The 22,540-nt window shown below is 37.0% G+C and overlaps 1 protein-coding gene across 1 annotated transcript; it reads right to left on the bottom strand.

The window, feature by feature from the left end:
• Positions 1–472: 472 nt before the first annotated feature.
• Positions 473–18,380, bottom strand: nek8 (NIMA related kinase 8). Its single transcript, XM_015383893.1, has 15 exons — positions 18,281–18,380; positions 16,770–16,975; positions 15,426–15,658; positions 15,119–15,250; positions 14,626–14,834; positions 14,449–14,522; positions 14,190–14,374; positions 13,098–13,245; positions 12,544–12,620; positions 10,664–10,781; positions 10,420–10,570; positions 8,923–9,086; positions 8,636–8,788; positions 5,663–5,821; positions 473–3,115 (listed from the first exon to the last, which is right to left on the bottom strand). The coding sequence occupies exons 1-15, from the start codon at positions 18,325–18,327 to the stop codon at positions 3,087–3,089; spliced, it is 2,085 nt and encodes a 694-aa protein (XP_015239379.1). The 5' UTR covers positions 18,328–18,380; the 3' UTR covers positions 473–3,086.
• Positions 18,381–22,540: the final 4,160 nt, after the last annotated feature.

The following is a 22,540-nucleotide window of genomic DNA, read 5'->3' on the forward strand; positions in this document are numbered from 1 at the left end:
GCACATATATGTTTAAATTATGCAAAAAATGTGAAATATAACAAAAATAAAAAGCGAATTATTGACATAAATAAATCAAATTAGAGTTCAAATGAGGACGACGAGGCCCTCTAGTGGTGGAGAGTTTATTAACTTCACAAAAATACTTCTGATCTTTGCAAATAATTCAGCAGCTATGCGATTTAAATCTTTTTCAGTTGACATTGTTACGACTGTTAAAAAATAAAAGTAAAAAACACTTGAATAAAATGAGGAACGTGGGTAGAGAAGCTTTGATCCACACATGGATGTTCTTTCACCTGCTGCATTGCCACTGGATTACATCACCATTACATCACCAGTACAAGGACAACAATGGCAGCAGGGCCAGATCCTCACAAAAGGTGTCTGCAAGGAGATACATCAGCTTATAGGGTTTAAAAAATATTTAAAAGAAGTCAAACATTAACTGTTGGATGACAAAAAAAATTCATGTTTTAGAGAACAAATTCTTATATTTATACGATGAGACAAAAGCTGACATAATGCTGCTTTGTTGTTTTTTCAAGCATTATAATTATTTGGTACATCAGTAGAAATACATGATAAAATAAACAGTGGGAAAAGTGGTCACAGCCCTTTAACCATTTTTTAGCTTTGTCACAATCACAAACTTTAATTCATATAATTTGGGATTTTATAAAAAGGAAAAAATATATATGACTAGGATGGAGAAAAGAGGACATTTGCATTTTAAATTTTATTATAAAATAAAAATCTTATATGTGCAGCACACATTTTTTTCATTTGCATCACTTGTAATAATTTCACATCATGGCTTTAAGGGTTTCCCTGAAGGAAGTTTGTATGTTTTTACACTGTTGGTTCTAGTAAGGTTCACACTCCAGGACCATAAAATTAAATTGACCTTAAGTCTCAATGTATGTGGCATTTTGTTGGAGAGAGCTTTGACAAATAATAATCAACACATTCTGATCTAAGCGGTGGAAACACAGGGCATCTGCTATTTATTTTTTCAAAAGTTGACATAATAAATGGAAGAAGCTTAATATAGAGTAATAATTTAAGACAGGCATGCCCAAAGTCGGCCCACTAGGGCTGCTGTTAGAGGTTTCCCTGCTTTAGCACAGCTGATTCTGATGACTTTAGTTCAGCCAAAGCCTGTTAATCAATGGAAATCAGCTTTGGCGTAGCAAGGAAACATCTTAAACATGCAGGACAGCGACCCTCGATGAATGACTTTGGGCAAACCTGGTTATGAAGTAAATGAATCAAAATCAAAATAAAAACTACTTTTTAGACATAGAAAGCTAGTTGAGACAAAGCCTAGAGGACTTAAAGCACAAGGTGGTTCAGTTAGTATGTATTAGCTAATCAATATGCAGAATGAACGGATGAACTTTTCACATTTGTTATCTCTGAACTTTTTAAAAATGTGACATTTTTGTTCCAAGTCACAGGTATACCCTTCCTTGTATTGCTAAAGTTAACAATTGGGACTGTGGGATAATGTGACAAAATGTGAAAATAGACCCTTTAAAAAAACCTTTTGAGAAATTATGTCAGGGGGTCTTTATTTAAAGATCAACACATCACTTTATCAGGACATATAACATTTCGGACCCCATATTTTGCTTAACAACTCTTTATTAGGATACAAATGACTATACACACAACAAAAATATAAATGCAACACTTTTGGTTTTGGTCCCATTTTTTATGAGATGAACTCAAGAGACCTTAAACTTTTTCCACATATGAAAAAAATCACCATTTCCCTCTAATATTGTTCACAAACCAGTCTAACTCTGTGATAATGAGCACTTCTCCTTTAGTGAGATAATCCATCCCACCTCACAGGTGTGCTAAATCAAGATGCTGATTACACACCATGATTAGTGCACAGGTGTGTCTTAGACTGCCCACAATAAAAGTCAAATAAAACTCTCTGGATTCTGTATAAAAGATTTTCATACTATGGTTTCATGTTTTCATTTAAATCAAGCAGATCTTAAGGCTTTATTAAACCTACTTAAAGCCACACCAAAAAACAAAGCAACCCATTCCTTCACATTGCTTTCTTTCTACCCTGTTTGTCCATAATTAGCTCTTATCAGATGAGGACAGGAAGAGTTTCTTTAAATGCTCATTCTGTCCTGGGGGGGGGAGACTTTCTGTCCTTTAAAAGTCAAACATTTTGGATCCACAGAGATCAGATGTTTATGCTTAAGATCTGCTTTTTCTAAGAACATCTCACACATATAGCATCTATAAATTATTAAAAATATATGAGCTACATACTAAAGCCTGAAACATGCTAAACTGTGTCCCACACCTCTTTATATCTTATGAAGGACTTTTATCTGCTGTTGTTTTTACAATGTGGAAACCGTCAGCTGTTCAGCCTGTAAAAATTCCTCAGATGGAATGAAAGCAACGCTGTTAATAGCAAGTTATTTACTGCTCGCAACAGTGTGAATAGCTGCTTGTTTTCTCTACAGGCTGCTATTCCCTGCTCTAGAGAAGCTGTGGATGTGTCTAAACAAGAGGGAGGCTGCAGTCTCAGTCCAGCATGTCCCCCTAACACCCCGCTCGTTATCTGGTTCAAACGTTACTGTTTGCGTTTGCAGCACTGATCCAATAACATTCAAACTGACCCCTCGTGGTGCGACGCTCTCGTCACTTGACAGAGTGGCTTCATTCTTTTTGGCTCATTCACTAGCGTCTTAAGAAGGACAAAACCTGTTTGACTTTCACTGGCTTTTCATAGTTTACTGATAGAAAGCTGACTGTGAGGAGAGACAATCACTCACCACATGAGGCCTGCCTAATGAGCTCCTGTAATCCAGCTTCAGTATCAGTGTTGCAACATTCCTTTGGCATGTCTGTAGTGAGAAACACCTGCTGGTTTGGACAGATTCTGACCCCTCTGTGTGTGTCATCCACCCACCAATTGGAACAAACATATGTGCATAAGACAAAAGCAGAGAGATGAAGTGAAACTGTAGCTGCAGAGTGAGAGGAGGGTCTGCTCCATATATGATCCTTATAAAGGACTAGTCAAGGCGAAGGTTTTCAGCTCAAAGTCATCTTGAAACTGGATCTTCAAAAAATGCTGCAAAACAAAAAGAAAAGAAAACAAAATAAGAATGTTAGTACACCCTAAGGAAATTTTATGGTAAATACATTTGTCAACAATCTACATTTTCTATCTATATGGGTTTAAAAATACAAAGGTGCTAAATCATCTTAAAATATTAACAAGAAACCTGCTGTATAAGTATACATACTTTACAAATTAAAGCTTGTAAAATGATTTAACTATTCATACTTGTTAAGCTTTTTTATAGTCAATCACTACTGTATATAACCTTAAAAATCTAGGGTATTTCACTAGGATTTAGTGTTACAGACCAACAAAAAGCAGTGAATCATTTAAAAAAAAATAGCAAAGGGAAACATTAAAAATAAAAAAGTGTGGAGTCCATTAGTATTCAGCCCACTTGAGTTCACTTCTTTGCAGAACCACCTTTTACTACAGCTGCAGGAGCAGCTGTTTTGTGGCACAGTGTATCTCTACCAGCTTTGCATATCTACAGACTAAAAAGTTTGCTACTCTTATATAAAAATGAGTTTAACTTCAGCCAGGTTTAATGTAGCCTATAAACTGCTTTCTTTTCACTGTCCTGTATTTACGACCATCAATCTTATCAAAGCTTTTTTTCTGGAGTACACATTTATTAGTTCTAGCTGCAGATCTGCAGATCCTCCAGTTGGTCCTCACAGTTAGCTTCTGGATGCAATTGGTAGCATCAGACTTCATTAAAGATTATCTGAGAAAAGGAGGCTGAGCTCAAATACATGATTTATATGAAACATTCATCATTTTCCTTCCACTTTACAGTTATACCAACAGCATAGTTTGAAGTTTGAGTTTGTTACTTGATCTGATGCAGAAGGATTCATGGATTTTGCAAGAAGACTGGCAACCTGATGCCACGACTCAAGCTTACATGAACATACATCAACACCCGGTGAGAAGCTCAATCCCCAAGTACACAGATTGAGTCAGACGGCTGAAAACAGTGCATACTTTGGGGGACGGTGGGCCGTGCTGTGACAGAGGGACAAAGCAGAGCTAGAACTGTCTATAAGATCCGATTTAGGGGAATCGGTTAAATCATCAGCAGCTCTTGTAATTAAATCATTTCATCAAATCATCCTTTTGAGACGCATCCCTCCACCTTCTATCTGTTCTTTTCCTCCCGACTTGCTCTAGTGAAAAATACACCAAATGAGATTTAGCATAATGTTTAGTTTCTTTTACTCTAAAAGTCATCTCTGTGCTTTTTTGGAAGCACAGTGTGTTGCATTTTTCTCAGTCACAGCAACATTAGATGTGAGAAGATGTGAGTTAGCTCTTCAGTCACTCTCATCTGAAATATCAATACATTTTTGTGTCTTTCTTTATTCATTCTCTTCTGCTGTGGAATTTCAAGCAATCTTTGATTTGTTTGAGATTATTTAACTATTAAACAAGATGTGAGTCCTTTGGGTCAGACTAAATGGATAATGTATGCTGGCTGAGATGTTTCTGAGAGATTGATCAGAGTGCAACACAGCACAAGCTTTCAAACATGATGAAAAGCCCTTCCTAGAAACTTTCTGTATGTGTCTATAAACCACTAGTTACTGACAGCACAAGGACCACTAACTTCTAAAAAAAATACTGAAAAAAGATACCATTATATTTAGTTAATTTTTGCATACAGTCATGAAAAAGTTTGTTCACTATTTTTTCTTTACTCTTGATACCCGACCAGTAATCAAATAAGTGTGATTTAAGAAAGTGAAAACAAGAAAGGCTTGCTGTTTTTCCCATTACAGTAAATGTCTAAAAGTCAGACGTAAATTAAAATCTATTTTCACTCAAACTGTTTATTACATCATGCTGTGGGGATACTTTCTTTTCAGTGGGGAGGGAGAAGCAGGTCAGAGTCCATGATTGGATAAATGGAGGTGAGAGCTGAGCGTGGGATCGAGGTTTCTCCTCCAACATAAAAACAATCCTAAACTTACAGCTGTAATGGGATGGTTTCGATCAAACCAGTTAATAAATAATTACAATTTTATATCCATCTATCAAATAAGAAAATCTGGAATGCTTTTGCAAAGCGTGATTAGTGTTTGTTTTGGGGAAGAGGATCTATCTTTTCACTGACATAACAGTAAGTTAATGTGTGGATCTTGCTTTATCTGACCAGAAATCAGATGCAATAACTAGTGGCGCTGGTGCCCTTTCTATCATTTCAAAATTTCTGTGTTTTTCTCAGATCTCAGGAGGGTTTTAAAGAAAAGCAGCTGATTCTGGAGATGAGTGGGCCGCCATCATTGTAACATTATTAGAAACACCAGGATTAATGCTCTCTCTAATGTTCAGATATTATCACAGTAAAATGAAATCCAGAATAAGCATTTATAGCAGAAATAACTCTGTTTGGTTTCTCCTGAGCTAACAAAGTCTCCTTACATTTGCTCTCACAAACATTCATCCCTGTGTCCCCATCTGAAGACGCCTGTCTGGAGTTCAGACAGTCTTTCATCACTTTAGTCAGATTTCATCACATCATTTGTTAACTGAGGGTAATAAGCAAAATATTACGTTTCACTGCCAACAGAGTGTTGCCATGACAACAAGCCACCGATGTCACAACGAATGGGTGACTCTCGTCGAGCTGCACCGGCTTTGGTATCCCACAATCCTCCTCCTTTCTTCCAAGGCGTCCACGGGCTCCCTTTCCCCATGTGTAAACCTCCCCTTCTGCAAAAAAAAAAAAAAAAAAAAAAAGAAAAGAAAAAAAAAACAAGAAAGAAAAGAGGTGATCATCAAATTCAGAGATGCCCCCCACCTGAACCCCCCTTGAAAGTCTAATCCACACAAATCTTTAAGTGACAGTGCTGTCTCTCCTGTACTGGAGCCTTAATAGCTCTGTCTGTAGGAAGTCTGAGCTGAATAAAGCTGTTCTTCAATAGAGGAAGACCTACAGGCACTGTTGTCCTCTCCACAGGGAGTCAATCGCCGACACAATACAGCATTTCACTGTTTTACACTCAGCATAGAACAAACCCTCACACTTTCAGAGACACAGCAGGCATCTGTTATCTATCTGAGAGCCGCAAGGTAAAAAAAAAATCATTCAGATGTTTAAATAGGTTTATCCAATTAGGTAAAACAAATCACATCATGTGCTCCATGTGAGTGTGTGTGTGAAGGGTTGTTTGTCCTTTTTGTCTATGTGTTGCCCTGCAATAGACTGGCGACCTATCCAGGGTGTACCCCGCCTCTCGCCCATGGACAGCTGGAGATAGGCACCAGCACCCCTTGTGACACCGCCTGAGATAAACGTGACAAAAAAATGGATGGATGGATGGATGGATGGATGGATGGATGGATGGATGGATGGATGGATGGATGGATGGATGGATGGATGGATGGATGGATGGATGNCCTTATACAGAACTGGCATCATGTGTAGCAACATATTATCACTTCATCACATTCTGATGCACAAGGTTCACGAGACGTTGCTGACATTTTATAACCTGTAATGAAATTTTTACCTGAAAAAGTAGCTGTTGGTAGCTTTAGTAAATGTATACTAGTTTGTTTATAGTTAGGGAAGAGTCAGGGTAAGTTTTGCATGTACCCTGCACACCAATAAATGACGAGTGGGATCACAGTAGTCCTGGCCAATCGTCAGTCTTTGACAATTTGGGTTTGAGAATGAATTGTGCATTCAAGTGCGAGCAATACCTGACAAAGAATGAACAATTCAATGATTTATTCGTCAGTCTCCAATTCAACATTAAACAAACAATCTAATTATCAAACCTGTTATTTGTAATGTTCAGTAAACAAACAGTAGTTAATCAGACCAGGAGTTCTTTTTTTATTATTATTATCTTATTTTCATAAAAAGTAAAGACATTACCTAGGGCTGAGAGAAAATTCAGCAAGGGTTTCTGGCTAACTATAAGCATGCATGTGTTAACAGGCTAGCTAATGTATAATTACAAGCATTCGTTAGAGATAAAAAGAAGCAACACACAAAAACAGCAGAAACCAAAACATAATATACTAATCTGGAATAGTGAACAAAGCTTTATGAACTTATTATTCAACCAAACCACATGATATGTAAAGTGTTTTGGATTATTTCAGTTTCTGTTGAAAAGTCTTCTCATCTCCTCTGATGTCATACTGAAGGTCATGGTGGCCCTATATCTCACTGCCTGGACAATAAAAACAATCCCATCTGTGGGGCAGAAGATATTCCTCTCTCTTGTACGGGGGTCACAGGCTGGCACCGAGCTACAGTACAGAATGCAGCTTCTCTATCTGGGCCACAATGTTGTTTGAATCAATCCTGGAGATGGTTTCCCAGAGAAGAGCCCACGGGTTATCTTCCTTTCAGGCTTGGTCGACGTTGCAATCAGAGCGTAGTCAAGTCTCCCATTTTGGCCAAGACCTCATATTTTAGCCCTCTTTCACTCCGCCCTCCCATATTAGCAACCTCCCATAAATGTCCTGTGTTATCGTATTATAAAATTAAATAAAAAAAAAAAGCATTTGTCTTCCTTCTAAAATGGAATTTCACTAGCAGAGCAAGTCAAAATTTGATCAGCTAATTGTAGTTTGTAATTGGTTGACAAGTGAATATTTTAGATTTATTCAGAACGTCTTAAAATAGACAAGATAATAGAGCTTGACTAGGGTAGTCGGACTGCTAGCAGCACATGTCAACATCGCTTACTATCAAATTCAAAACTTGACGGGTAGGAATCAGAAACAATTGGGAATTTTTGGGAAAATCTCCACTTTAGTGCCAGTGATGCCATATCGTCTCATTCTCATTTCCTTTGTTAAATCACAAACCTGATAATAACTGAGACATAAAGTGCTTGAGATACTGTTCTGGGTCATTTTGTGACCATCAAAAAGAGTAAGAGAGCTCACTGTGGTTCACCAAAGCCTTAAAAATTCATTTCTAACTATTTCCAGACTGATGAAGGTCAGTGACCTTTTCATACCTATTTGAGTTCTGCTTCAGTGATCCTTGATTCTACAGTTTTGGCATTAGCTTGGGCGATTTTAAATAATCAATAACCCAACTTCTGTCTAATAATAAAATTTGGTTGATAGTCTAAAACATTTAGGTGCTCATTAAGTGAATCATCTTGAGGGGATAAACCTCTTTGCAATGTACTTCATCACTAATAGGGAATGATTGTTGTGTGGGCATCCAGTAAATTACAAAAGCGCTCAGATGTAGGACCAAACTGAGATCTAGAGGCAAGGAAAATCTATGAAAAAACAAAAATAAAGGACTTTCTGATAGTTACTGTCCTGGGTCAGGCATGTACAGTTGCAGTTATGGAAAAGTATGCGTTCTCTGCTATTTTGTTCTACAACAGCTAATGAAGAGCTGCCACATGCTGCCCCCCTACTGTAAAACCAAAACACTTGGAATGAACCAATCAGGGTGATTTTCAAAACCTTGCAGTAAACATTTGATATAGTTAATAATTTCTATCCTAAATAAGTTGCTACCAATAACATAGAACACCTAATCACCTGCTCCGATTGCCAGGGTGAAAGCGTCACCACAAGCAGCAGAGGCGATGTCCTTCAGGCCGGGCACCAGGTAGGGCACACGGCTGCTGCGCCGGGAGCTGCAGCCCATCTGACCGTGCTGGTTGCTGCCAAACGTGTAGCACTGACCCTCTTCTGAATATCAAAAAATTAAACAAACAAAGATGCAAGGACAAAAATTAATTCTAACAGTTTAAGTTTCAAACAGGACAGATTATGAAGCATTCAGTTCCAGGTACGTTTTCATAATATCATCCCTAATTATTGACCTGTGACAGCAACAGAGTGGGCCGTTCCAATGTCGACGTAAACTATCCTGTCTGAGTTGAGTGGGGCGGACTGAACCGGGGTGAAAGAATGAACTTCTTCAACTTGATTCGAAGGATTAGATTCCTCTCCAGCTGTAATCTTATCCAGACCAAGCTTGTTGAACCTAAGAGCAGAAACAAAAGTGGAACAACAACCACCTCCTCACACTCAATAAGTTATTTCCTATACGGTTCAGGTGAGAAGCTATTTTAAATTATAGGAGAATGATATATTTATTAGACCTGTTCCTGTTTCATAAAGAATTAAAATATAACAGACAATTAAGTTATTCTTAAACAAGAATTTTTGCAAAGTTCTAACTTTAGTGGATTGTCTGTAATCCAGAGAGAGTAGAAATCAAGAAGATTGCCTGGCATATAACCCAACAAATACTTAAAATATTTCCTGACCTCCATCTTTTTTTAAGTCATTAAAAAAACTCTGGAATAACTCTGGCTCGAAATTTAATCTCTCTTCTTAGAATTTGTTGTCTTATTCAAATTGGCTGGCTTTCTGACACAGAACGGCCTTTCAAACATAAACAGCTGTAGCAGAAATAAGGTTATTAGTAGAGTTAAATTTGGAAGAAGTTAAAGAACTGAGCACATCCTCATCCTTCACTCTGATTCCATCCTCTGTGCAGTAACAATCTTTTTACAACTTAATCTATTAAACATATTTTACTCTTCTCTGATGGTCATTCTTATAGCATTGTTAGTTTCAATGCCTTAACGTGACTCATTGAAGAATACCAACAGCAGTCATTTTGGTCCATTAGCTAAATCTGCTTTCATCCCCCCCCCCCCCCCCATACTATAAATTTAGAGCTAAAGGAGGGTGCACTTTAAAGAAGCAAGTTATTTGTTCTTAGTCCATTTTGATGTTAAACTACTACACTACCAGCAGTGAACTGTTTGCTCCAACAGAATCAGTCCATTTAGATTAACTCTGCCAACATTTAACAAACATAGGGTCCAGATAGAAAAACCCCAATAGCTTCCGATAGCTAAAAAATATATTGTTGATGCAATTATAATTTAAATGAATATTTGTAGGGGTGTATTTATACATTCAAGTCTATATTAATTATTTTGACCACGTGTGGATAAAGAAATTCATAATGTTTCTAGAAATAAATGAATGTTTGATAATACACTTGCAAAGATATTTTAGACAGGATTCCCCCATTATGGGACAATAAAGGAATTTTCTATTTCTATTTAAGATGTTATGTAATATTTACACATTGCACTAACTCTCATTGCCCCACTTCTAACACGGAGATCTTTTCAGGAAGAAATACTTTACTGTCATTTTTGAAGAATGCAGTCACACAGGTTAAGCGTGACACAACTATTTCTTGAAGCTTTTAATCCATCGCCAACCCACACACAGATGTAAAATGATGATGTAAAATGAGCTGGTCATTGTTTTGGGCTCAGAGCGAGAATAACAACCTGTTGCTACCACATGCTAGAATGCAGCACTGGGTGCTGATGATCATGGAGCAGTCAACGCCGCACACCACCTTCTGGGCCTCAAACTCTGCAGGTAAGCACACCTGCTGGGGACAGTTGTGGGTGTCCTGGGTGCCCAGGCCAAGGCGACCTTCCAGACAGAAGGCAAACAGTCATTCTGTCATAAATAGTGGTGTTTAAACAAGCAACAGAATAAGAGAGACAACTCATCAATTTGTCGTACCGTTGTCTCCTCTTCCCCAAGCAAACACTTCTCTTTCATTGGTTACAGCGAGAACATGAGAGGCTCCACAAGAAACCTGGACCAACTCATAGCCCAGAAGAGCCTCCACAATCTTAGGCTGCATAAACAAAGACAAAAGATAATAGTTGTTAGTATTACTAAAAACAAAAGCATTTTTATGCCGCGTGTTTAATGGATTAGTAGATCTGCTGAAGAAGCTCAAGTGAAGAAGCAAAATAGGCCGAGGGCTAAAAATCAGCAGATAGAGGAAAGAAATTAAAATAAAGCTATTAATTGTTTCTGTAGTGTTACATATTTACAAAAAGTGGGGACCATGAGAGACCTTGTAGTTTATAATGTAGGTAAAATGGGCTTCAAGTGTTTGAATTTAAAAGTCTTATTCCTTTTTTAATAGATGAATATTTAGAACTACTTGTATAGTTGTATCTGATTCCCAAAAGGAAGGCCCTAGGTTTTATAAAAAATAAGGAGACAATATCAAAAATTGGGGAAATTTTATCTTATTGTCAATTGTAGTCGAGGCAGAAGTGAAGGTGATCGACCTTGCTTCTGAAACAAATAGACAAAGTATGTTAATTTTTATAGCTCACATTTTTAAGACACTTTTATCTCAAAGTCACACAAAGAGAAACTATATTTTCCTCTACGTTTAGAGGCATACATTATTTAAAGAGTTTTTCTCAGCAAGTTTTGTACAACAAAAAATGAAGCTTTAAGTCAGATAGGGTGGTGTCTTGGAAAATATCTCAAGTATGAAACCTGCCAAAAATGACTTATAAGTTTGACTTTTAAACAAATGGTGAAAGCTGTTAGCCTAATGGATGACATTTTTAAATGTCACAAAGTTAGAGAAAATAAGGCTTCAACAGTTTTACTCATTTTATTCTTTTGGCCACATTTTCTGAGGAAAATGTTATTTTTCTACAGTATAAGTACATAAATAGTATTTATACTCTTAGTAGAGTTAGATTAAAATACCTCTAAGTAACAAGCACTGAGACTTGCATCTCTCTAAAGCAGTTTAAATGAGAAAACATTAAAACCTGTAAAAAAATGATTTAAACAACCAATGGACAAATCTTTAATGCTATCACAATCAAACCTTATTTATAAAAAGCAGTTTTTTTTTTACATGCTTCTTCTGATTTTCTGAAGTATTTTCTTCGATAATGAGAAGTCTGTGGGGTTAGAAGGCCTTTTTATCATCATCCTAATTTGGTGGTCAGCATTAACCACATATTCTTTATCAGTTCCAGGCTAGAGTATTAGATGCGACACAATAACTGATTAATTTTACTTCAGGTCAGAAGAAACAAACTGGTAAAATGATTAATAATCTGAAGATGAATAATCTGGGGCCTAGCCGTTTACACCACAATACATAAAAATTTGTTGTGTACAGGAAAAGCTAACAAAGTTATGCAACAGTGCATAGATACAAATTGAGAGCAATCTAAAAGAATATAGAATTTTCTTTCTTCTTAACATAGTTGTCATTCTCTAATGGTAGAGGCTTTCAGAGTCCTCTGGTTACCGCTGAAAAAACTCTGTGACCTCTGATGTTTAGTGTTGCATGAGTCAGAACCAGCAGGGCCTGATCACTGGGAACAGGACAAGTTAGATGGTGCAAAAAGGTCTGAGATGGATACCTTTGTTTGTCAATTCACAAACCTACAAGTTAGAAATAAGAATACAAAAGCCCTAAAAACCAGAAGTCATAACTGTCTTTTTTTGAAAAAGCTGTGCACTTTGATTGGATTAAATTATGATTATCTTGTGATAAAAGGAGCTGAATAACAATAAAAGTAGATAAACTAAGGGGACAACTTTTAAGGACACATACATATTTGAAGTCCTACCTGTGTTACATCATTGAAGTTACCATGTCCCAAACAACCATTGCTTCCACTTCCAAATGTCATTATAATACCCCTGTCTGAAAAGCAAAAATAAAAAACAGGGGATTAACTGCACTTTAAGTTGATGAGTCTACAAATAATGCTGCATTGATTAACAGAACTCTCCTTTTTTATATGAAGGGATGAAGTGTTTAAATGTGTCATCTGGGAACAGTGAGGATTGAGAGAAGGAAAAACATAAAATGAAAGCGTATTTAATCCTGTGTGATCTGCTTTGCAGTGTCTGACAGGCTGACAAAAGCCACCTGCAGCACACTGACTGATGGGGCACATCAGTCTGAGCTCAAGAAAAGAGGCTCTGTCAGAATGCCAGACAATCAAAACATTTATTACTGTACACTTAATCACAAAAAGAAACACCCTGCTGTATTTATGCTTTTTTCTTTGTCCTAAGATATTGTCTTGGTATTTTATACTCTGTGAAAGGTAAGAAAAGCTAACCTAGGCTTTTCTTAGGTTTCTCTGAGCAGTACAAAGCAAAGGAGATCACTCACCTGTCATGCAGGTGGTAAACAAATCACCGCAGGACACAGACTTGATGGTGACACCTGACTGACCCTCAAGGAAGCGAGAAATGAACAGCGGCTGCATTTGATCCGCCAAACCTGCAGGACCGGTATCACCCGACACAACCGATGGAGCCTGTGACAGAAGAAGACCGTGACTGGAGAAAATTACAGTCACCCACCGCAATATGCTTTTAATGACTAATAGGTCTATATATGCTTTGATATATGTAATTTCTAATATACCTGTTTGCAAAAGTTATATATCTTAACGTATACTGCTTAAATAGATGAGAAACCAAAAACGCACTAGTGACGACTTTGTTGTTATTTCTAAACTTACAATATTACAAGATGCAGAAATTTGGTAACCATGTTTAGTTTTAATAATGTAAACTCTGAGAAGGTCCTCTGGTCAGATCAGACCGAAATGTTTTGGGATGTTTGGTAAAGGGACGATGACATATCATCTCACTTTCTGCTGAACGATCTCTCCCCATGATAAAGCATGGTGGGAGGACCAGTACAAATTTATATTTATTTCAGCAAGGACAAGGAAAGCAATCAGAGTTGATTTTTTTTTTTTTTTTTTTGATGATGATGATGATGATGATGAAATAGAACAGCAGAGGAAAACTGGTCAGAGGCTCCATAAGTAACTGGGACAGAGGTTCACTTCCAGCAGGACCACAACCCTAATGATACAGTTGGAGCTTGATTTCATTTAAACCAGTTTATATTTGTGAGAAGGACAAAGATAAATCAAGCAGAGAAACTGGCTAAAAATGACCTATTCTACAATAAAGCAAAAACAACATCAGTCTTTGGGTGTAACCGGCTTGTAGAGACAAACCTTTAAAGAAATCGCAGAGATTCTAATTCAGGTGGTTGATTTAAGGGGCTAAAAATAAGTAAATATATATTAATTTTCCTCCATGAGTATGTTCTAATTTGCTTTGGAAGATAACCTACAAACCCAGTAAAATGCATTTAGGTTTGTCGTTTTAATGTAGCAAAGAAGGAAACTAACAAGGAACTATAATTTGCTCCTTCAGGGAGTTATGGAAGTATGAAAGTTACCTCCCAGGTAATCAGACGGCCAGACTTGGTGACTCCCATCTTTTGAGTCCGGCCGAGAGACACTTGAAGCACTTCAGTGTTAAGCATGGGTAGACGGAGAGGCGCTGTGATCCCACTTCCCCAAGTATACACAGAGGACAGTGGGAGCGGATGCAGTTTTCCTGATCCCAAACCCCCTAATGCATCTGTTTAACAGCAAGAAGAAATAATCTGTTAGAGTCTCATAGTTAGAGCTTAACTACACAAACAATAGGATTACCTCTGGCCCTGGTAGTAGGAACTCTCCCTCCTGGTCTGCCGCGCTGCTGCACAGTAGACAGAGGTTTCTCAATTCTGCAACAAAAAAAAAAGTTACAGGTCCTTATTACTGTACCAATCAATGAAAACCCACAAGCTCAATTATGTATTTCCTATCAATCATCCAAATCATAAGGACCTTCGCATTTTTACATTCCCGATATCTGTGTAGAGATTAAGGAGGGGCCTGATGCATATGGGCAAAGCCATTATTTCATTGAGCTGGGGCCTTTTAGATGGATCAAGGTTGAGCATATTGAGGATGAGCTGGCGGAGTTCTGGGCTGTAACGGTCCGATATCGGGGCAAACGTTCCACTCATGATCTTCAAAACAAGGGCAGGTAGATTCTGGGAGAAAAAAAGGAACAGGATAAATCGACAATTTAAAATGAGCCAAAATTTAGGGTCCTTCTATTAGCTTAAAAGGACAGATGTGAGCATTAAAAAAAACTTTTAAATTAATTATTTCATTGTGAATGAAGCACAGCAGCCATGTTTTTAAAAAGGGATTCATATCTTTCCTGGACAGTAGTTAATGTATTATACATTAGAAAACCTATTATCACTATAAAAGCCAAAAAAACAGCAGAATTTTAACAGCATCTTAAAACACAGAGAAGAGTTTCCGATACCGCTGCCTCAAAGGCCCTCTTAAGGCTCGCCAGCTCATACAGGACACAGCCCAGGGCCCAGATGTCACTTTTTTGGTTGTACGGTTTTCCCTCACACAGCTCGGGGGAGATGTAGCAGGGGGTCCCGACTACCTGCACAGCAAAACAGGCAGCCGTTAACAGAAAGACAATCTCACACCTCTAATCAGTGATCCTAATCATTTTCGTATCTTAATTCTATGCTTTCCACAATTTACTTGGTTCACAATCCAACAACCACAAACAGATTAATTGCAGGTCCTAAACCAAAAAAAAAACAACAGATCACCGTGTATGCTTTGCTCTTGCTGACAAGGATTTTGGAGATACCAAAGTCTCCGATTTTGACGATCATCTGGTGTTTGTCCAGCAGAATATTCTGAGTTTTGAGATCACGGTGCAGAATGAGTTTGTTATGCACGTGGTACAGAGCGAGCAAGATCTGCACAAAGAAGTGAAGGATGGTGTCCTCATCCAGGAGGGAATTACAGCGCTTCTGTATGTATTCAGCCAAGGTTCCTCCTGCAGGAAAAAAGAACGAACACAGTCTCTAAAACTGGAGGGAAGGGAAGCTGAACTGGGAGAGATAGAGCTATAAAAGCAAATAATTAATTATTTTAATAGCAGATTTTGTTACTGTGAGCTTAATAAAAAATAGAATCCATAACCTTAACATGTAAAGCAACGATTATCTATATATTTAGACTTTTACAACTGTTAATATTAAGGAGCTTCAAGATTGTAACTTAGACATTACTTTTACCCATCAGAGAGGCATATCTGTGAATAGCAATAAACCATTTAAGCAACCAACAGGAAAACATAATAAAGAATCAACCGGAAGCAGTTTGATTCCGGCCAAACAACACGGCCTAGAAACTTAAAGGTTGACCTTCCGATGTATCAATGATTGTCACTTATGAGCGGCATTTATACAGAAGGTTTATTTGGGCTAAAAACAACCAAAAGGGTTAAAAAAAATTTTTTTTTTTAATTCAGCAGTAACTACCGTATATTATTAGAGATCCTCCATCATATCTTACAGTAGACATAAAAGTGGCTCTCACATATCCATCCTTTATTTCAACAATCAAAACCAGAACAGAAAGCACAAAATGCTTGGTTTAAATATAAAACCTGCTTAAGTTTGATTTTGTATTTATTTTACTAAGTTATATTGTAAGCACACAAAGATAAATTAGAAATAAAGATAGCTGTAGAGGAAATATTTAAGCACATCTAAAGCACAGAAAATAAGACTTTTATTTTTTGTAGTATTCCCAATCACATCAACATTTCAAATGACTGGCAAAGCACGTAAATTAACGGCCCAATGAGATAATGAAACACCTTTTAAAGATGGTTTAAAGCTGTTCTTTTATGTCTGACAATGTAGACAGCTTAAGCTTTTAATCTGATGATTTTAGGGGGTGAAGAAGCTAGTTATGGCACTGAACTTTGAAATCACAGCTGCAAACCTGTATAATTTACCTCAATACACAGTCCTGCAAAATACACAGATGGTCTCAAGAGGTTTTCTCAGGCCTCATGTGTGAAAGGCGTGGAACCCATGGGAAAAGTAAACTGAGCTGCAACTCTAAAAAGAGGGCTGTGTAATTGGAGAAAAGCTAACCTGGTGCATACTCCATAGCTATCATGAGGGCCTTGTCCTCCAGGAAGTTTTCATAGTACTCTATGATGTTTGGATGGTGGAGCAGCTTGAGCACTTGACACTCATTCTGGGCTGCCAGGCGTTCATCTCGTGACATCTGCTCTACTGGGATCTCTTTCAGGATGACAAAGGCCCCGTCGCTGCGCCTGCGGCACAGGTGAACAATCCTGACACACCAAGAGAAGAAGACAAAATGAAAAAAAAAAATAAGAATTGGCTACACAGTGTTTCTTCTAAATGAAAAACAGGGACGGGGGACTTCTGGCAGTTTGGTTTTGGTGAGATCATCACAACATGAAATAGATACAAACTCAAGGGTGAAAACAAATGTATTTAGTTTCTCTAAATTGGTAGCCGCAACATTTTTCACCCCTCTTTAGTTTTTCTCCATTTTGAAAAGTTATATCAAATAAGGCGAATGATATGTGATAGATCAACAAAAATGACTCTACAACCCCAAAGGGAATGGGAAATTCTGAAAAACCTTCACAAAGTTGCATCAATCAATCTGCAGAAAATGAGTCCTCCCCCTTATTAAACATTTTTGTACAATCCAATAGTGCTGTAATTATATTTGGGATGCTTTTAAGGTACCATATTTCTCCAAGACAGAATAAAGAAATTATCTCTAGACATCTACAGTAAATCTCTGCCAGTTCATTATCTGAAATTCAGTGATTTTGACCGAACCATTCTTACACATAAATATGAATTTTGTCTTAACCATTCTCTTTTGGCTCTAGTTAAAATTTTTCCACCAGACCTGATAGTGTTTCCTCACATCGTTTCAATTATCTTAATGATTTTTCACAGAATTGCTCTGCATGAACCCCATCAATCTGCTGAAGAATGCCTACTATCATCGCTGCGTTTTATAATAGGGATGCTGTACCTAGGGAATAAAATATTTTGCTCAAATAAGGTCCCTCTATGAAAAAATTAATCTTTTATTTTTAATAAATAAATTTAAAATCCTTCTTTTAATTTAAAGTTGAGCAAAACGAGATCTTTTTTTCTTTAGAAAATACTTTTACCTCATTTAATAGTTATATTCAACTTTATCACTGCTTGTGTTGGATTTGCATTTATGATTATTGGGTCTCTATGAATCAAACACATAAAGGACTGTGAATCACCCCTTATAACCCTGCTGTCTTTTAGTCCTTTGAATTGGACTCATTTGTTTTTCAACTAATTTGTTTAGCTTTTATGAATTCAAGACAACTTTAACCGGATTAATTATTCATGTTTCCACTTTAAAAATAAAACATTTTCCGAAAAATGTCCGGCCCTCGTTTATCTCCTCCCTCTTTTCCCCTCATCAGGAGGCAGACATTCCGTTAGATTCTCTAAAGGGAAAACTTCGCTTTTAGCTACTTCTTTAAATAAACTTCTGGCAGTTCAGTTTGTTCACAAAGATAAAATGTTTTGAAATTAAACGACTTTATTGTGCAAAGAAGAAGCGAGTTTACCCGAAAGCTCCTCTCCCAACAACTTTGATTTTCTCGTACTTCTCCATTGCAGCTGCGCCTTAAACGTCTTTAAACGTCTCCTGGCAACCAAGCCAGAGCACTACGGCATCCAGCGAGGGACGAAATAAGAACTCGCATTCTTTTCGCTTTTTTGTTTTTAAACGATTATGTTACAGTTGTTCGTTTTTTCTTTCGTTTTCTCTGGTTGCTTTGGTAGATAAACATTGTACACATTACATTACACAGGTATTTAATCATAAATTTAATGTACTGAGATTCACAATTCAAATCATTTTGGATTAATTTATTGCTCAAAGACAATACCCTAGCCTATAATGGCAGTAGCCCAGTAAAATTCTGTATCAAAATGTAAAAAAACTGAAAGGCACGCCCTATATACCAAGCCATGCATTAGATAATATATTTTTGCATATTTAAAAATACAAGTTTACATTAAAACCTTGCATCATCATGTGATGTTGTAAAAAAAAAAAAACAAGGATGATAAATGACAAGGTTCCTATAAGCACCATAGGTAACGTCCAATTTCTGTATCAGCAATGTGGTTTTTAAAAGTAGACTTTTATTAAAGCGTGGGGAGATTTAAAAATGTCAACAACAAAAAAACAGAAAGAAGAAAAGTCATAAAAGTTCATATGAAGTCATGCTGTCATTAAATATGAAGCATGATTCTCTGTAAAGTTTCATAGTGTTAGATTCAAAGCAATGCCTCTAGATTTTAAACCCCAGAAAACACTACCAAAACACCAAAAATAAATAATCTAGTGCTTACTGTGAACTGAGGCAGGGGTCTCTGAAAACAAATTTGTTTTGCTATGGGTATGATTGTAGATGTTTTAAAAGGAGTCTGGGGATAATGGGTGGACTGTTAAAGAAATAAAGGGGAACATGTGCTATTTCATTAGCACAAGCTTTGATCTCTTGTACCAGGATGCAGCTAAAATCTACTGTTTGTCATCAAGCGATTTGTTTAAGCTTCAACTAACACTCGGATACAGCAGACTATGGCTGAAAGATTTTGCCAAAAATCTAAATTATTAATTGTTTCTAACCAAAATTGCAACTGAGATTTAATTTTCTTCCGTTGCACTGAACCCAAGCTTGAAGATGTTTCATCCCAAACTTTTAGTTTTTGAACCCTTCGTTGCCCAGAGCCCATTGTTACAGACTTGACTGTATCCTTTGTGTGAAAAAGTGCTTACTTCTACTTTCATGCATGGATCTATGTGCTAGCCGCAACTCTCTCTGCTTTTCTGTGACCACTAACATAGTGACACCAACTCATTTGGAGTGTTTTATCCACTTAAATGCCTTGGGTGATAAACTTAGTGTCCTACTTTTGTTAAATACAGTTTGATTTAAAAAAAAAAAATGTTTACGTCTGCAATTTGAAAATTGCAATTTGGTAAATTGTGATTATATTGCAAATGTAATAAATTATCCAGCCCTAATGGAGATACATACAAAATAATACACTGTATTATTGGCTTTTACTATAGCCAATAAATGATATTTCTGAGTATGACACCAAGAAATACAAAAAAAAAAAAAAAAAAAACTGACAGGTTCCAAGATATCGGAAGTTTGAATCAAAGGTAAGTGTATTTTTTACATTTTCTAAATATAATCTCAAACTAAACTAACTGCCTTTAGTTTCAGTATCTGCATCTCCTTGTCAGAAATAGATTCTGCCTGGACCCATCCAGGTTATTTAAGGGCGGTTTAGAGGTGGTGTTGTTATCAGTGAATCACTTCAGGTTTTGCAGCCTTGCTTCCGTATTTCTGGTAATTATAAGGAGTCTTCCCTGTAGCCTTAGCAGGAAGGGCAGTGTGTGACCACCGTTTCTCCTGTCTGCCATGATGAGATAATAATGCATTGTGCTGTGACAAAGCCTGCTCTGTGGGCTGAAATACATACTTCCTCTATCATTATCAATCTGAAATAATTATGGATTACCGCACACAGTCATCTGCATGTAATTGAACCTTTCCTCAATTCCTGTCTCTTCATTTAAATAAACCTCCTCAGATGGAAGTTAGATTAATCTCTTGTTTGACAAAAAAAAAAAAATCTTTACATTCCTTTCTCAGGGATATAATATGGCAGCAAAGGAGCCTTTGGGTCTAGATGTGCCACTCCTCAGACTTGCTCAGTCACATATTTAGCCTTTTGTCAAAGGCCTGCCTCTCAGTCAGTGTCAAGGAATGCTACATGTTTGACAGTGAAACTGAGGCTGGTTTTCAAGCATGCGGCCATGCCTGAGGAGCTTAATCTTTTTAATCTGTGGAAGTGTCTCAACAATAATGACAGGAAGCTGTGGGTGGCTTCATTTTTTACTTAGAACAAAGTAGCTTTCTGCATTTTAAAAAGTACAACTCAGTAGCAGAAAAAAGTAAAACCATGCATTTAAACTCTGAATGAGATAATAGACTTCTGAAAACACTTCTTTATATCTAATTAATTTGGTGTTAGTGGGGAACGTGGGCAAACGCGGTGCCTTGAGAAAATATTTATAACCCCTTTTCACATTAAAACGAAGAAGCACGGCTTACATATCTGTTTAGTCTCCTTTCCTCTGACAGTAAGAAGTACTAACAACTGCTTTATTCTTCATGGTGGGCTGGTACCTACGTTACTCCTAACAGGTTTAAGAACTGTGAGGATTGGCCGATTTAGTTTGCAGTACCCAGATTGGGGAATTCTCTCCCATTATTTTAACAATCAAGTCACAACTAGAGCAATATTACAGATAGGCTGAAAATTAATTGTGTTTTTTTTTTACTTATTTTGCTTTTCTTACGCATGTTTTTTCCTAACACTTTGTGATCTTATCTGAGAAAGTTAGAATACAAATAGAATTTTACTTTCTTACAAGGAATATTAGTTTTATTTGTCTATATCTGTTATTGCTGGAAATACAAGAAGAAACCTAAATTGGAATATGAATTACTCTGCAGTCATGAATGGAAAATTAGGCTTCTTTACCATTGCCCTTACCTGTAAATTCCATACAATACAATAAAACTTTACTTATTAAGCACATTGAAAACAATTATGTTGGCCAAACTGCTAGATGCCAATAAACTAATATAAAAATGTGTGCTTAGCATAGTTAGGGGAGTGTTTGTCTAGTGGTTAGATCAGTGCGGTTGAGAGTAGCCGGTTCGATTCCCACAGCCTCCACTCTGGGTTCCTGAGCAAAACCTTTAACCTCACACTGCTCCCCGGGCGCCACACAATGGCAGCCCACTGCTCCCCAAGGAGATGGGTTAAATGCAGAGGTAAATTTCTCCAATAAATCCTAATAAAAATCCTTTAATTAATTATCAACAGATCTTGCATAAATACAATAGTTCTAGATTCACCAAACATCAAAATACAATTAAACAAATAAGAATAGTTCAGTTAATTAAATAGGAGCTTGAAAGAATTAAGAGTCAACTGAATTAAAAGCCGAACAGAAAAATAAAAAAATAAAGAACAGCAGGTGGGACTGCCTGTCTAATTTGCTATGGGAGCTTATTTCAAAATTTGAGACTAGCAAATGAATTGATAACAGTAAATACAGCCATACTTAAAAAAGCTATTTTAAATCAGTTATGTAATTATTTAGCAGAATTTCTGGCCCCTGCACCAATATTTGGCTCTATCACTTTCTTATCAAAAGAATGTGTGATGGTTTACCACAAAACAAGAAAACTACTTGTAGGAATTAATTAAAAAGTCAAGTTCTTTTATATTTCACAAAACCAAATAAGGGCTTGCGTATTTATGGTTTGCTTTTATTTAACGTGCAGGTTTTTCTCTCTGTTTGCAAGTCTCCAACTGTGGTTTCTCAGCTATTCAGAGAAGGGGAAAGAAAGACCACATGATCAATATGGCTGTGCCACAAACCAGAAACACAGGTTCAAAAATAGATCCGAAGTTCATAAGCCAACAGTTGTAGCTGTGATTTCTGCCTAAAACCTTCTGTACCAGAAACTGAAGTTTTTTGTTTTTTTTTTAAATCCTAAATTTCCAACAAATTACAAGTTTCTGTTGTTTGAAAAGACAAAGAGAACAAAAGTCCTTCGATGTCTCTCAGTAAGGAGACCAGGAAACTGAATCTTGAGTTTTGAATTACATCACTAAGTGCAGGTTGTTCTCTGTTCCACAGGGTCAGTGGAAATGTGTCTTAATTACATGTCTCACCTTCTGAACTTGAAGGCCCTGCAGGTCTAACCTCTGAAGGCGCATTT

The sequence above is a fragment of the Cyprinodon variegatus genome, unplaced genomic scaffold (assembly GCF_000732505.1).
Source record: "Cyprinodon variegatus isolate N-32 unplaced genomic scaffold, C_variegatus-1.0 Scaffold14, whole genome shotgun sequence".
NCBI classification, from domain to species: domain Eukaryota; kingdom Metazoa; phylum Chordata; class Actinopteri; order Cyprinodontiformes; family Cyprinodontidae; genus Cyprinodon; species Cyprinodon variegatus.

Excerpts from the sequence above, each read along its gene's own strand:
- nek8 (XM_015383893.1), bottom strand. The coding sequence starts at position 18,327 with ATGGAGAAGTACGAGAAAATCAAAGTTGTTGGGAGAGGAGCTTTCGG. Across the intron at positions 13,246-14,189 it reads GCCGTCTGATTACCTGGGAG|GCTCCATCGGTTGTGTCGGG; the intron begins GTAACTTTCATA and ends CTTCTGTCACAG. Across the intron at positions 10,571-10,663 it reads TTGGGGAAGAGGAGACAACG|GTCGCCTTGGCCTGGGCACC; the intron begins GTACGACAAATT and ends TCTGTCTGGAAG.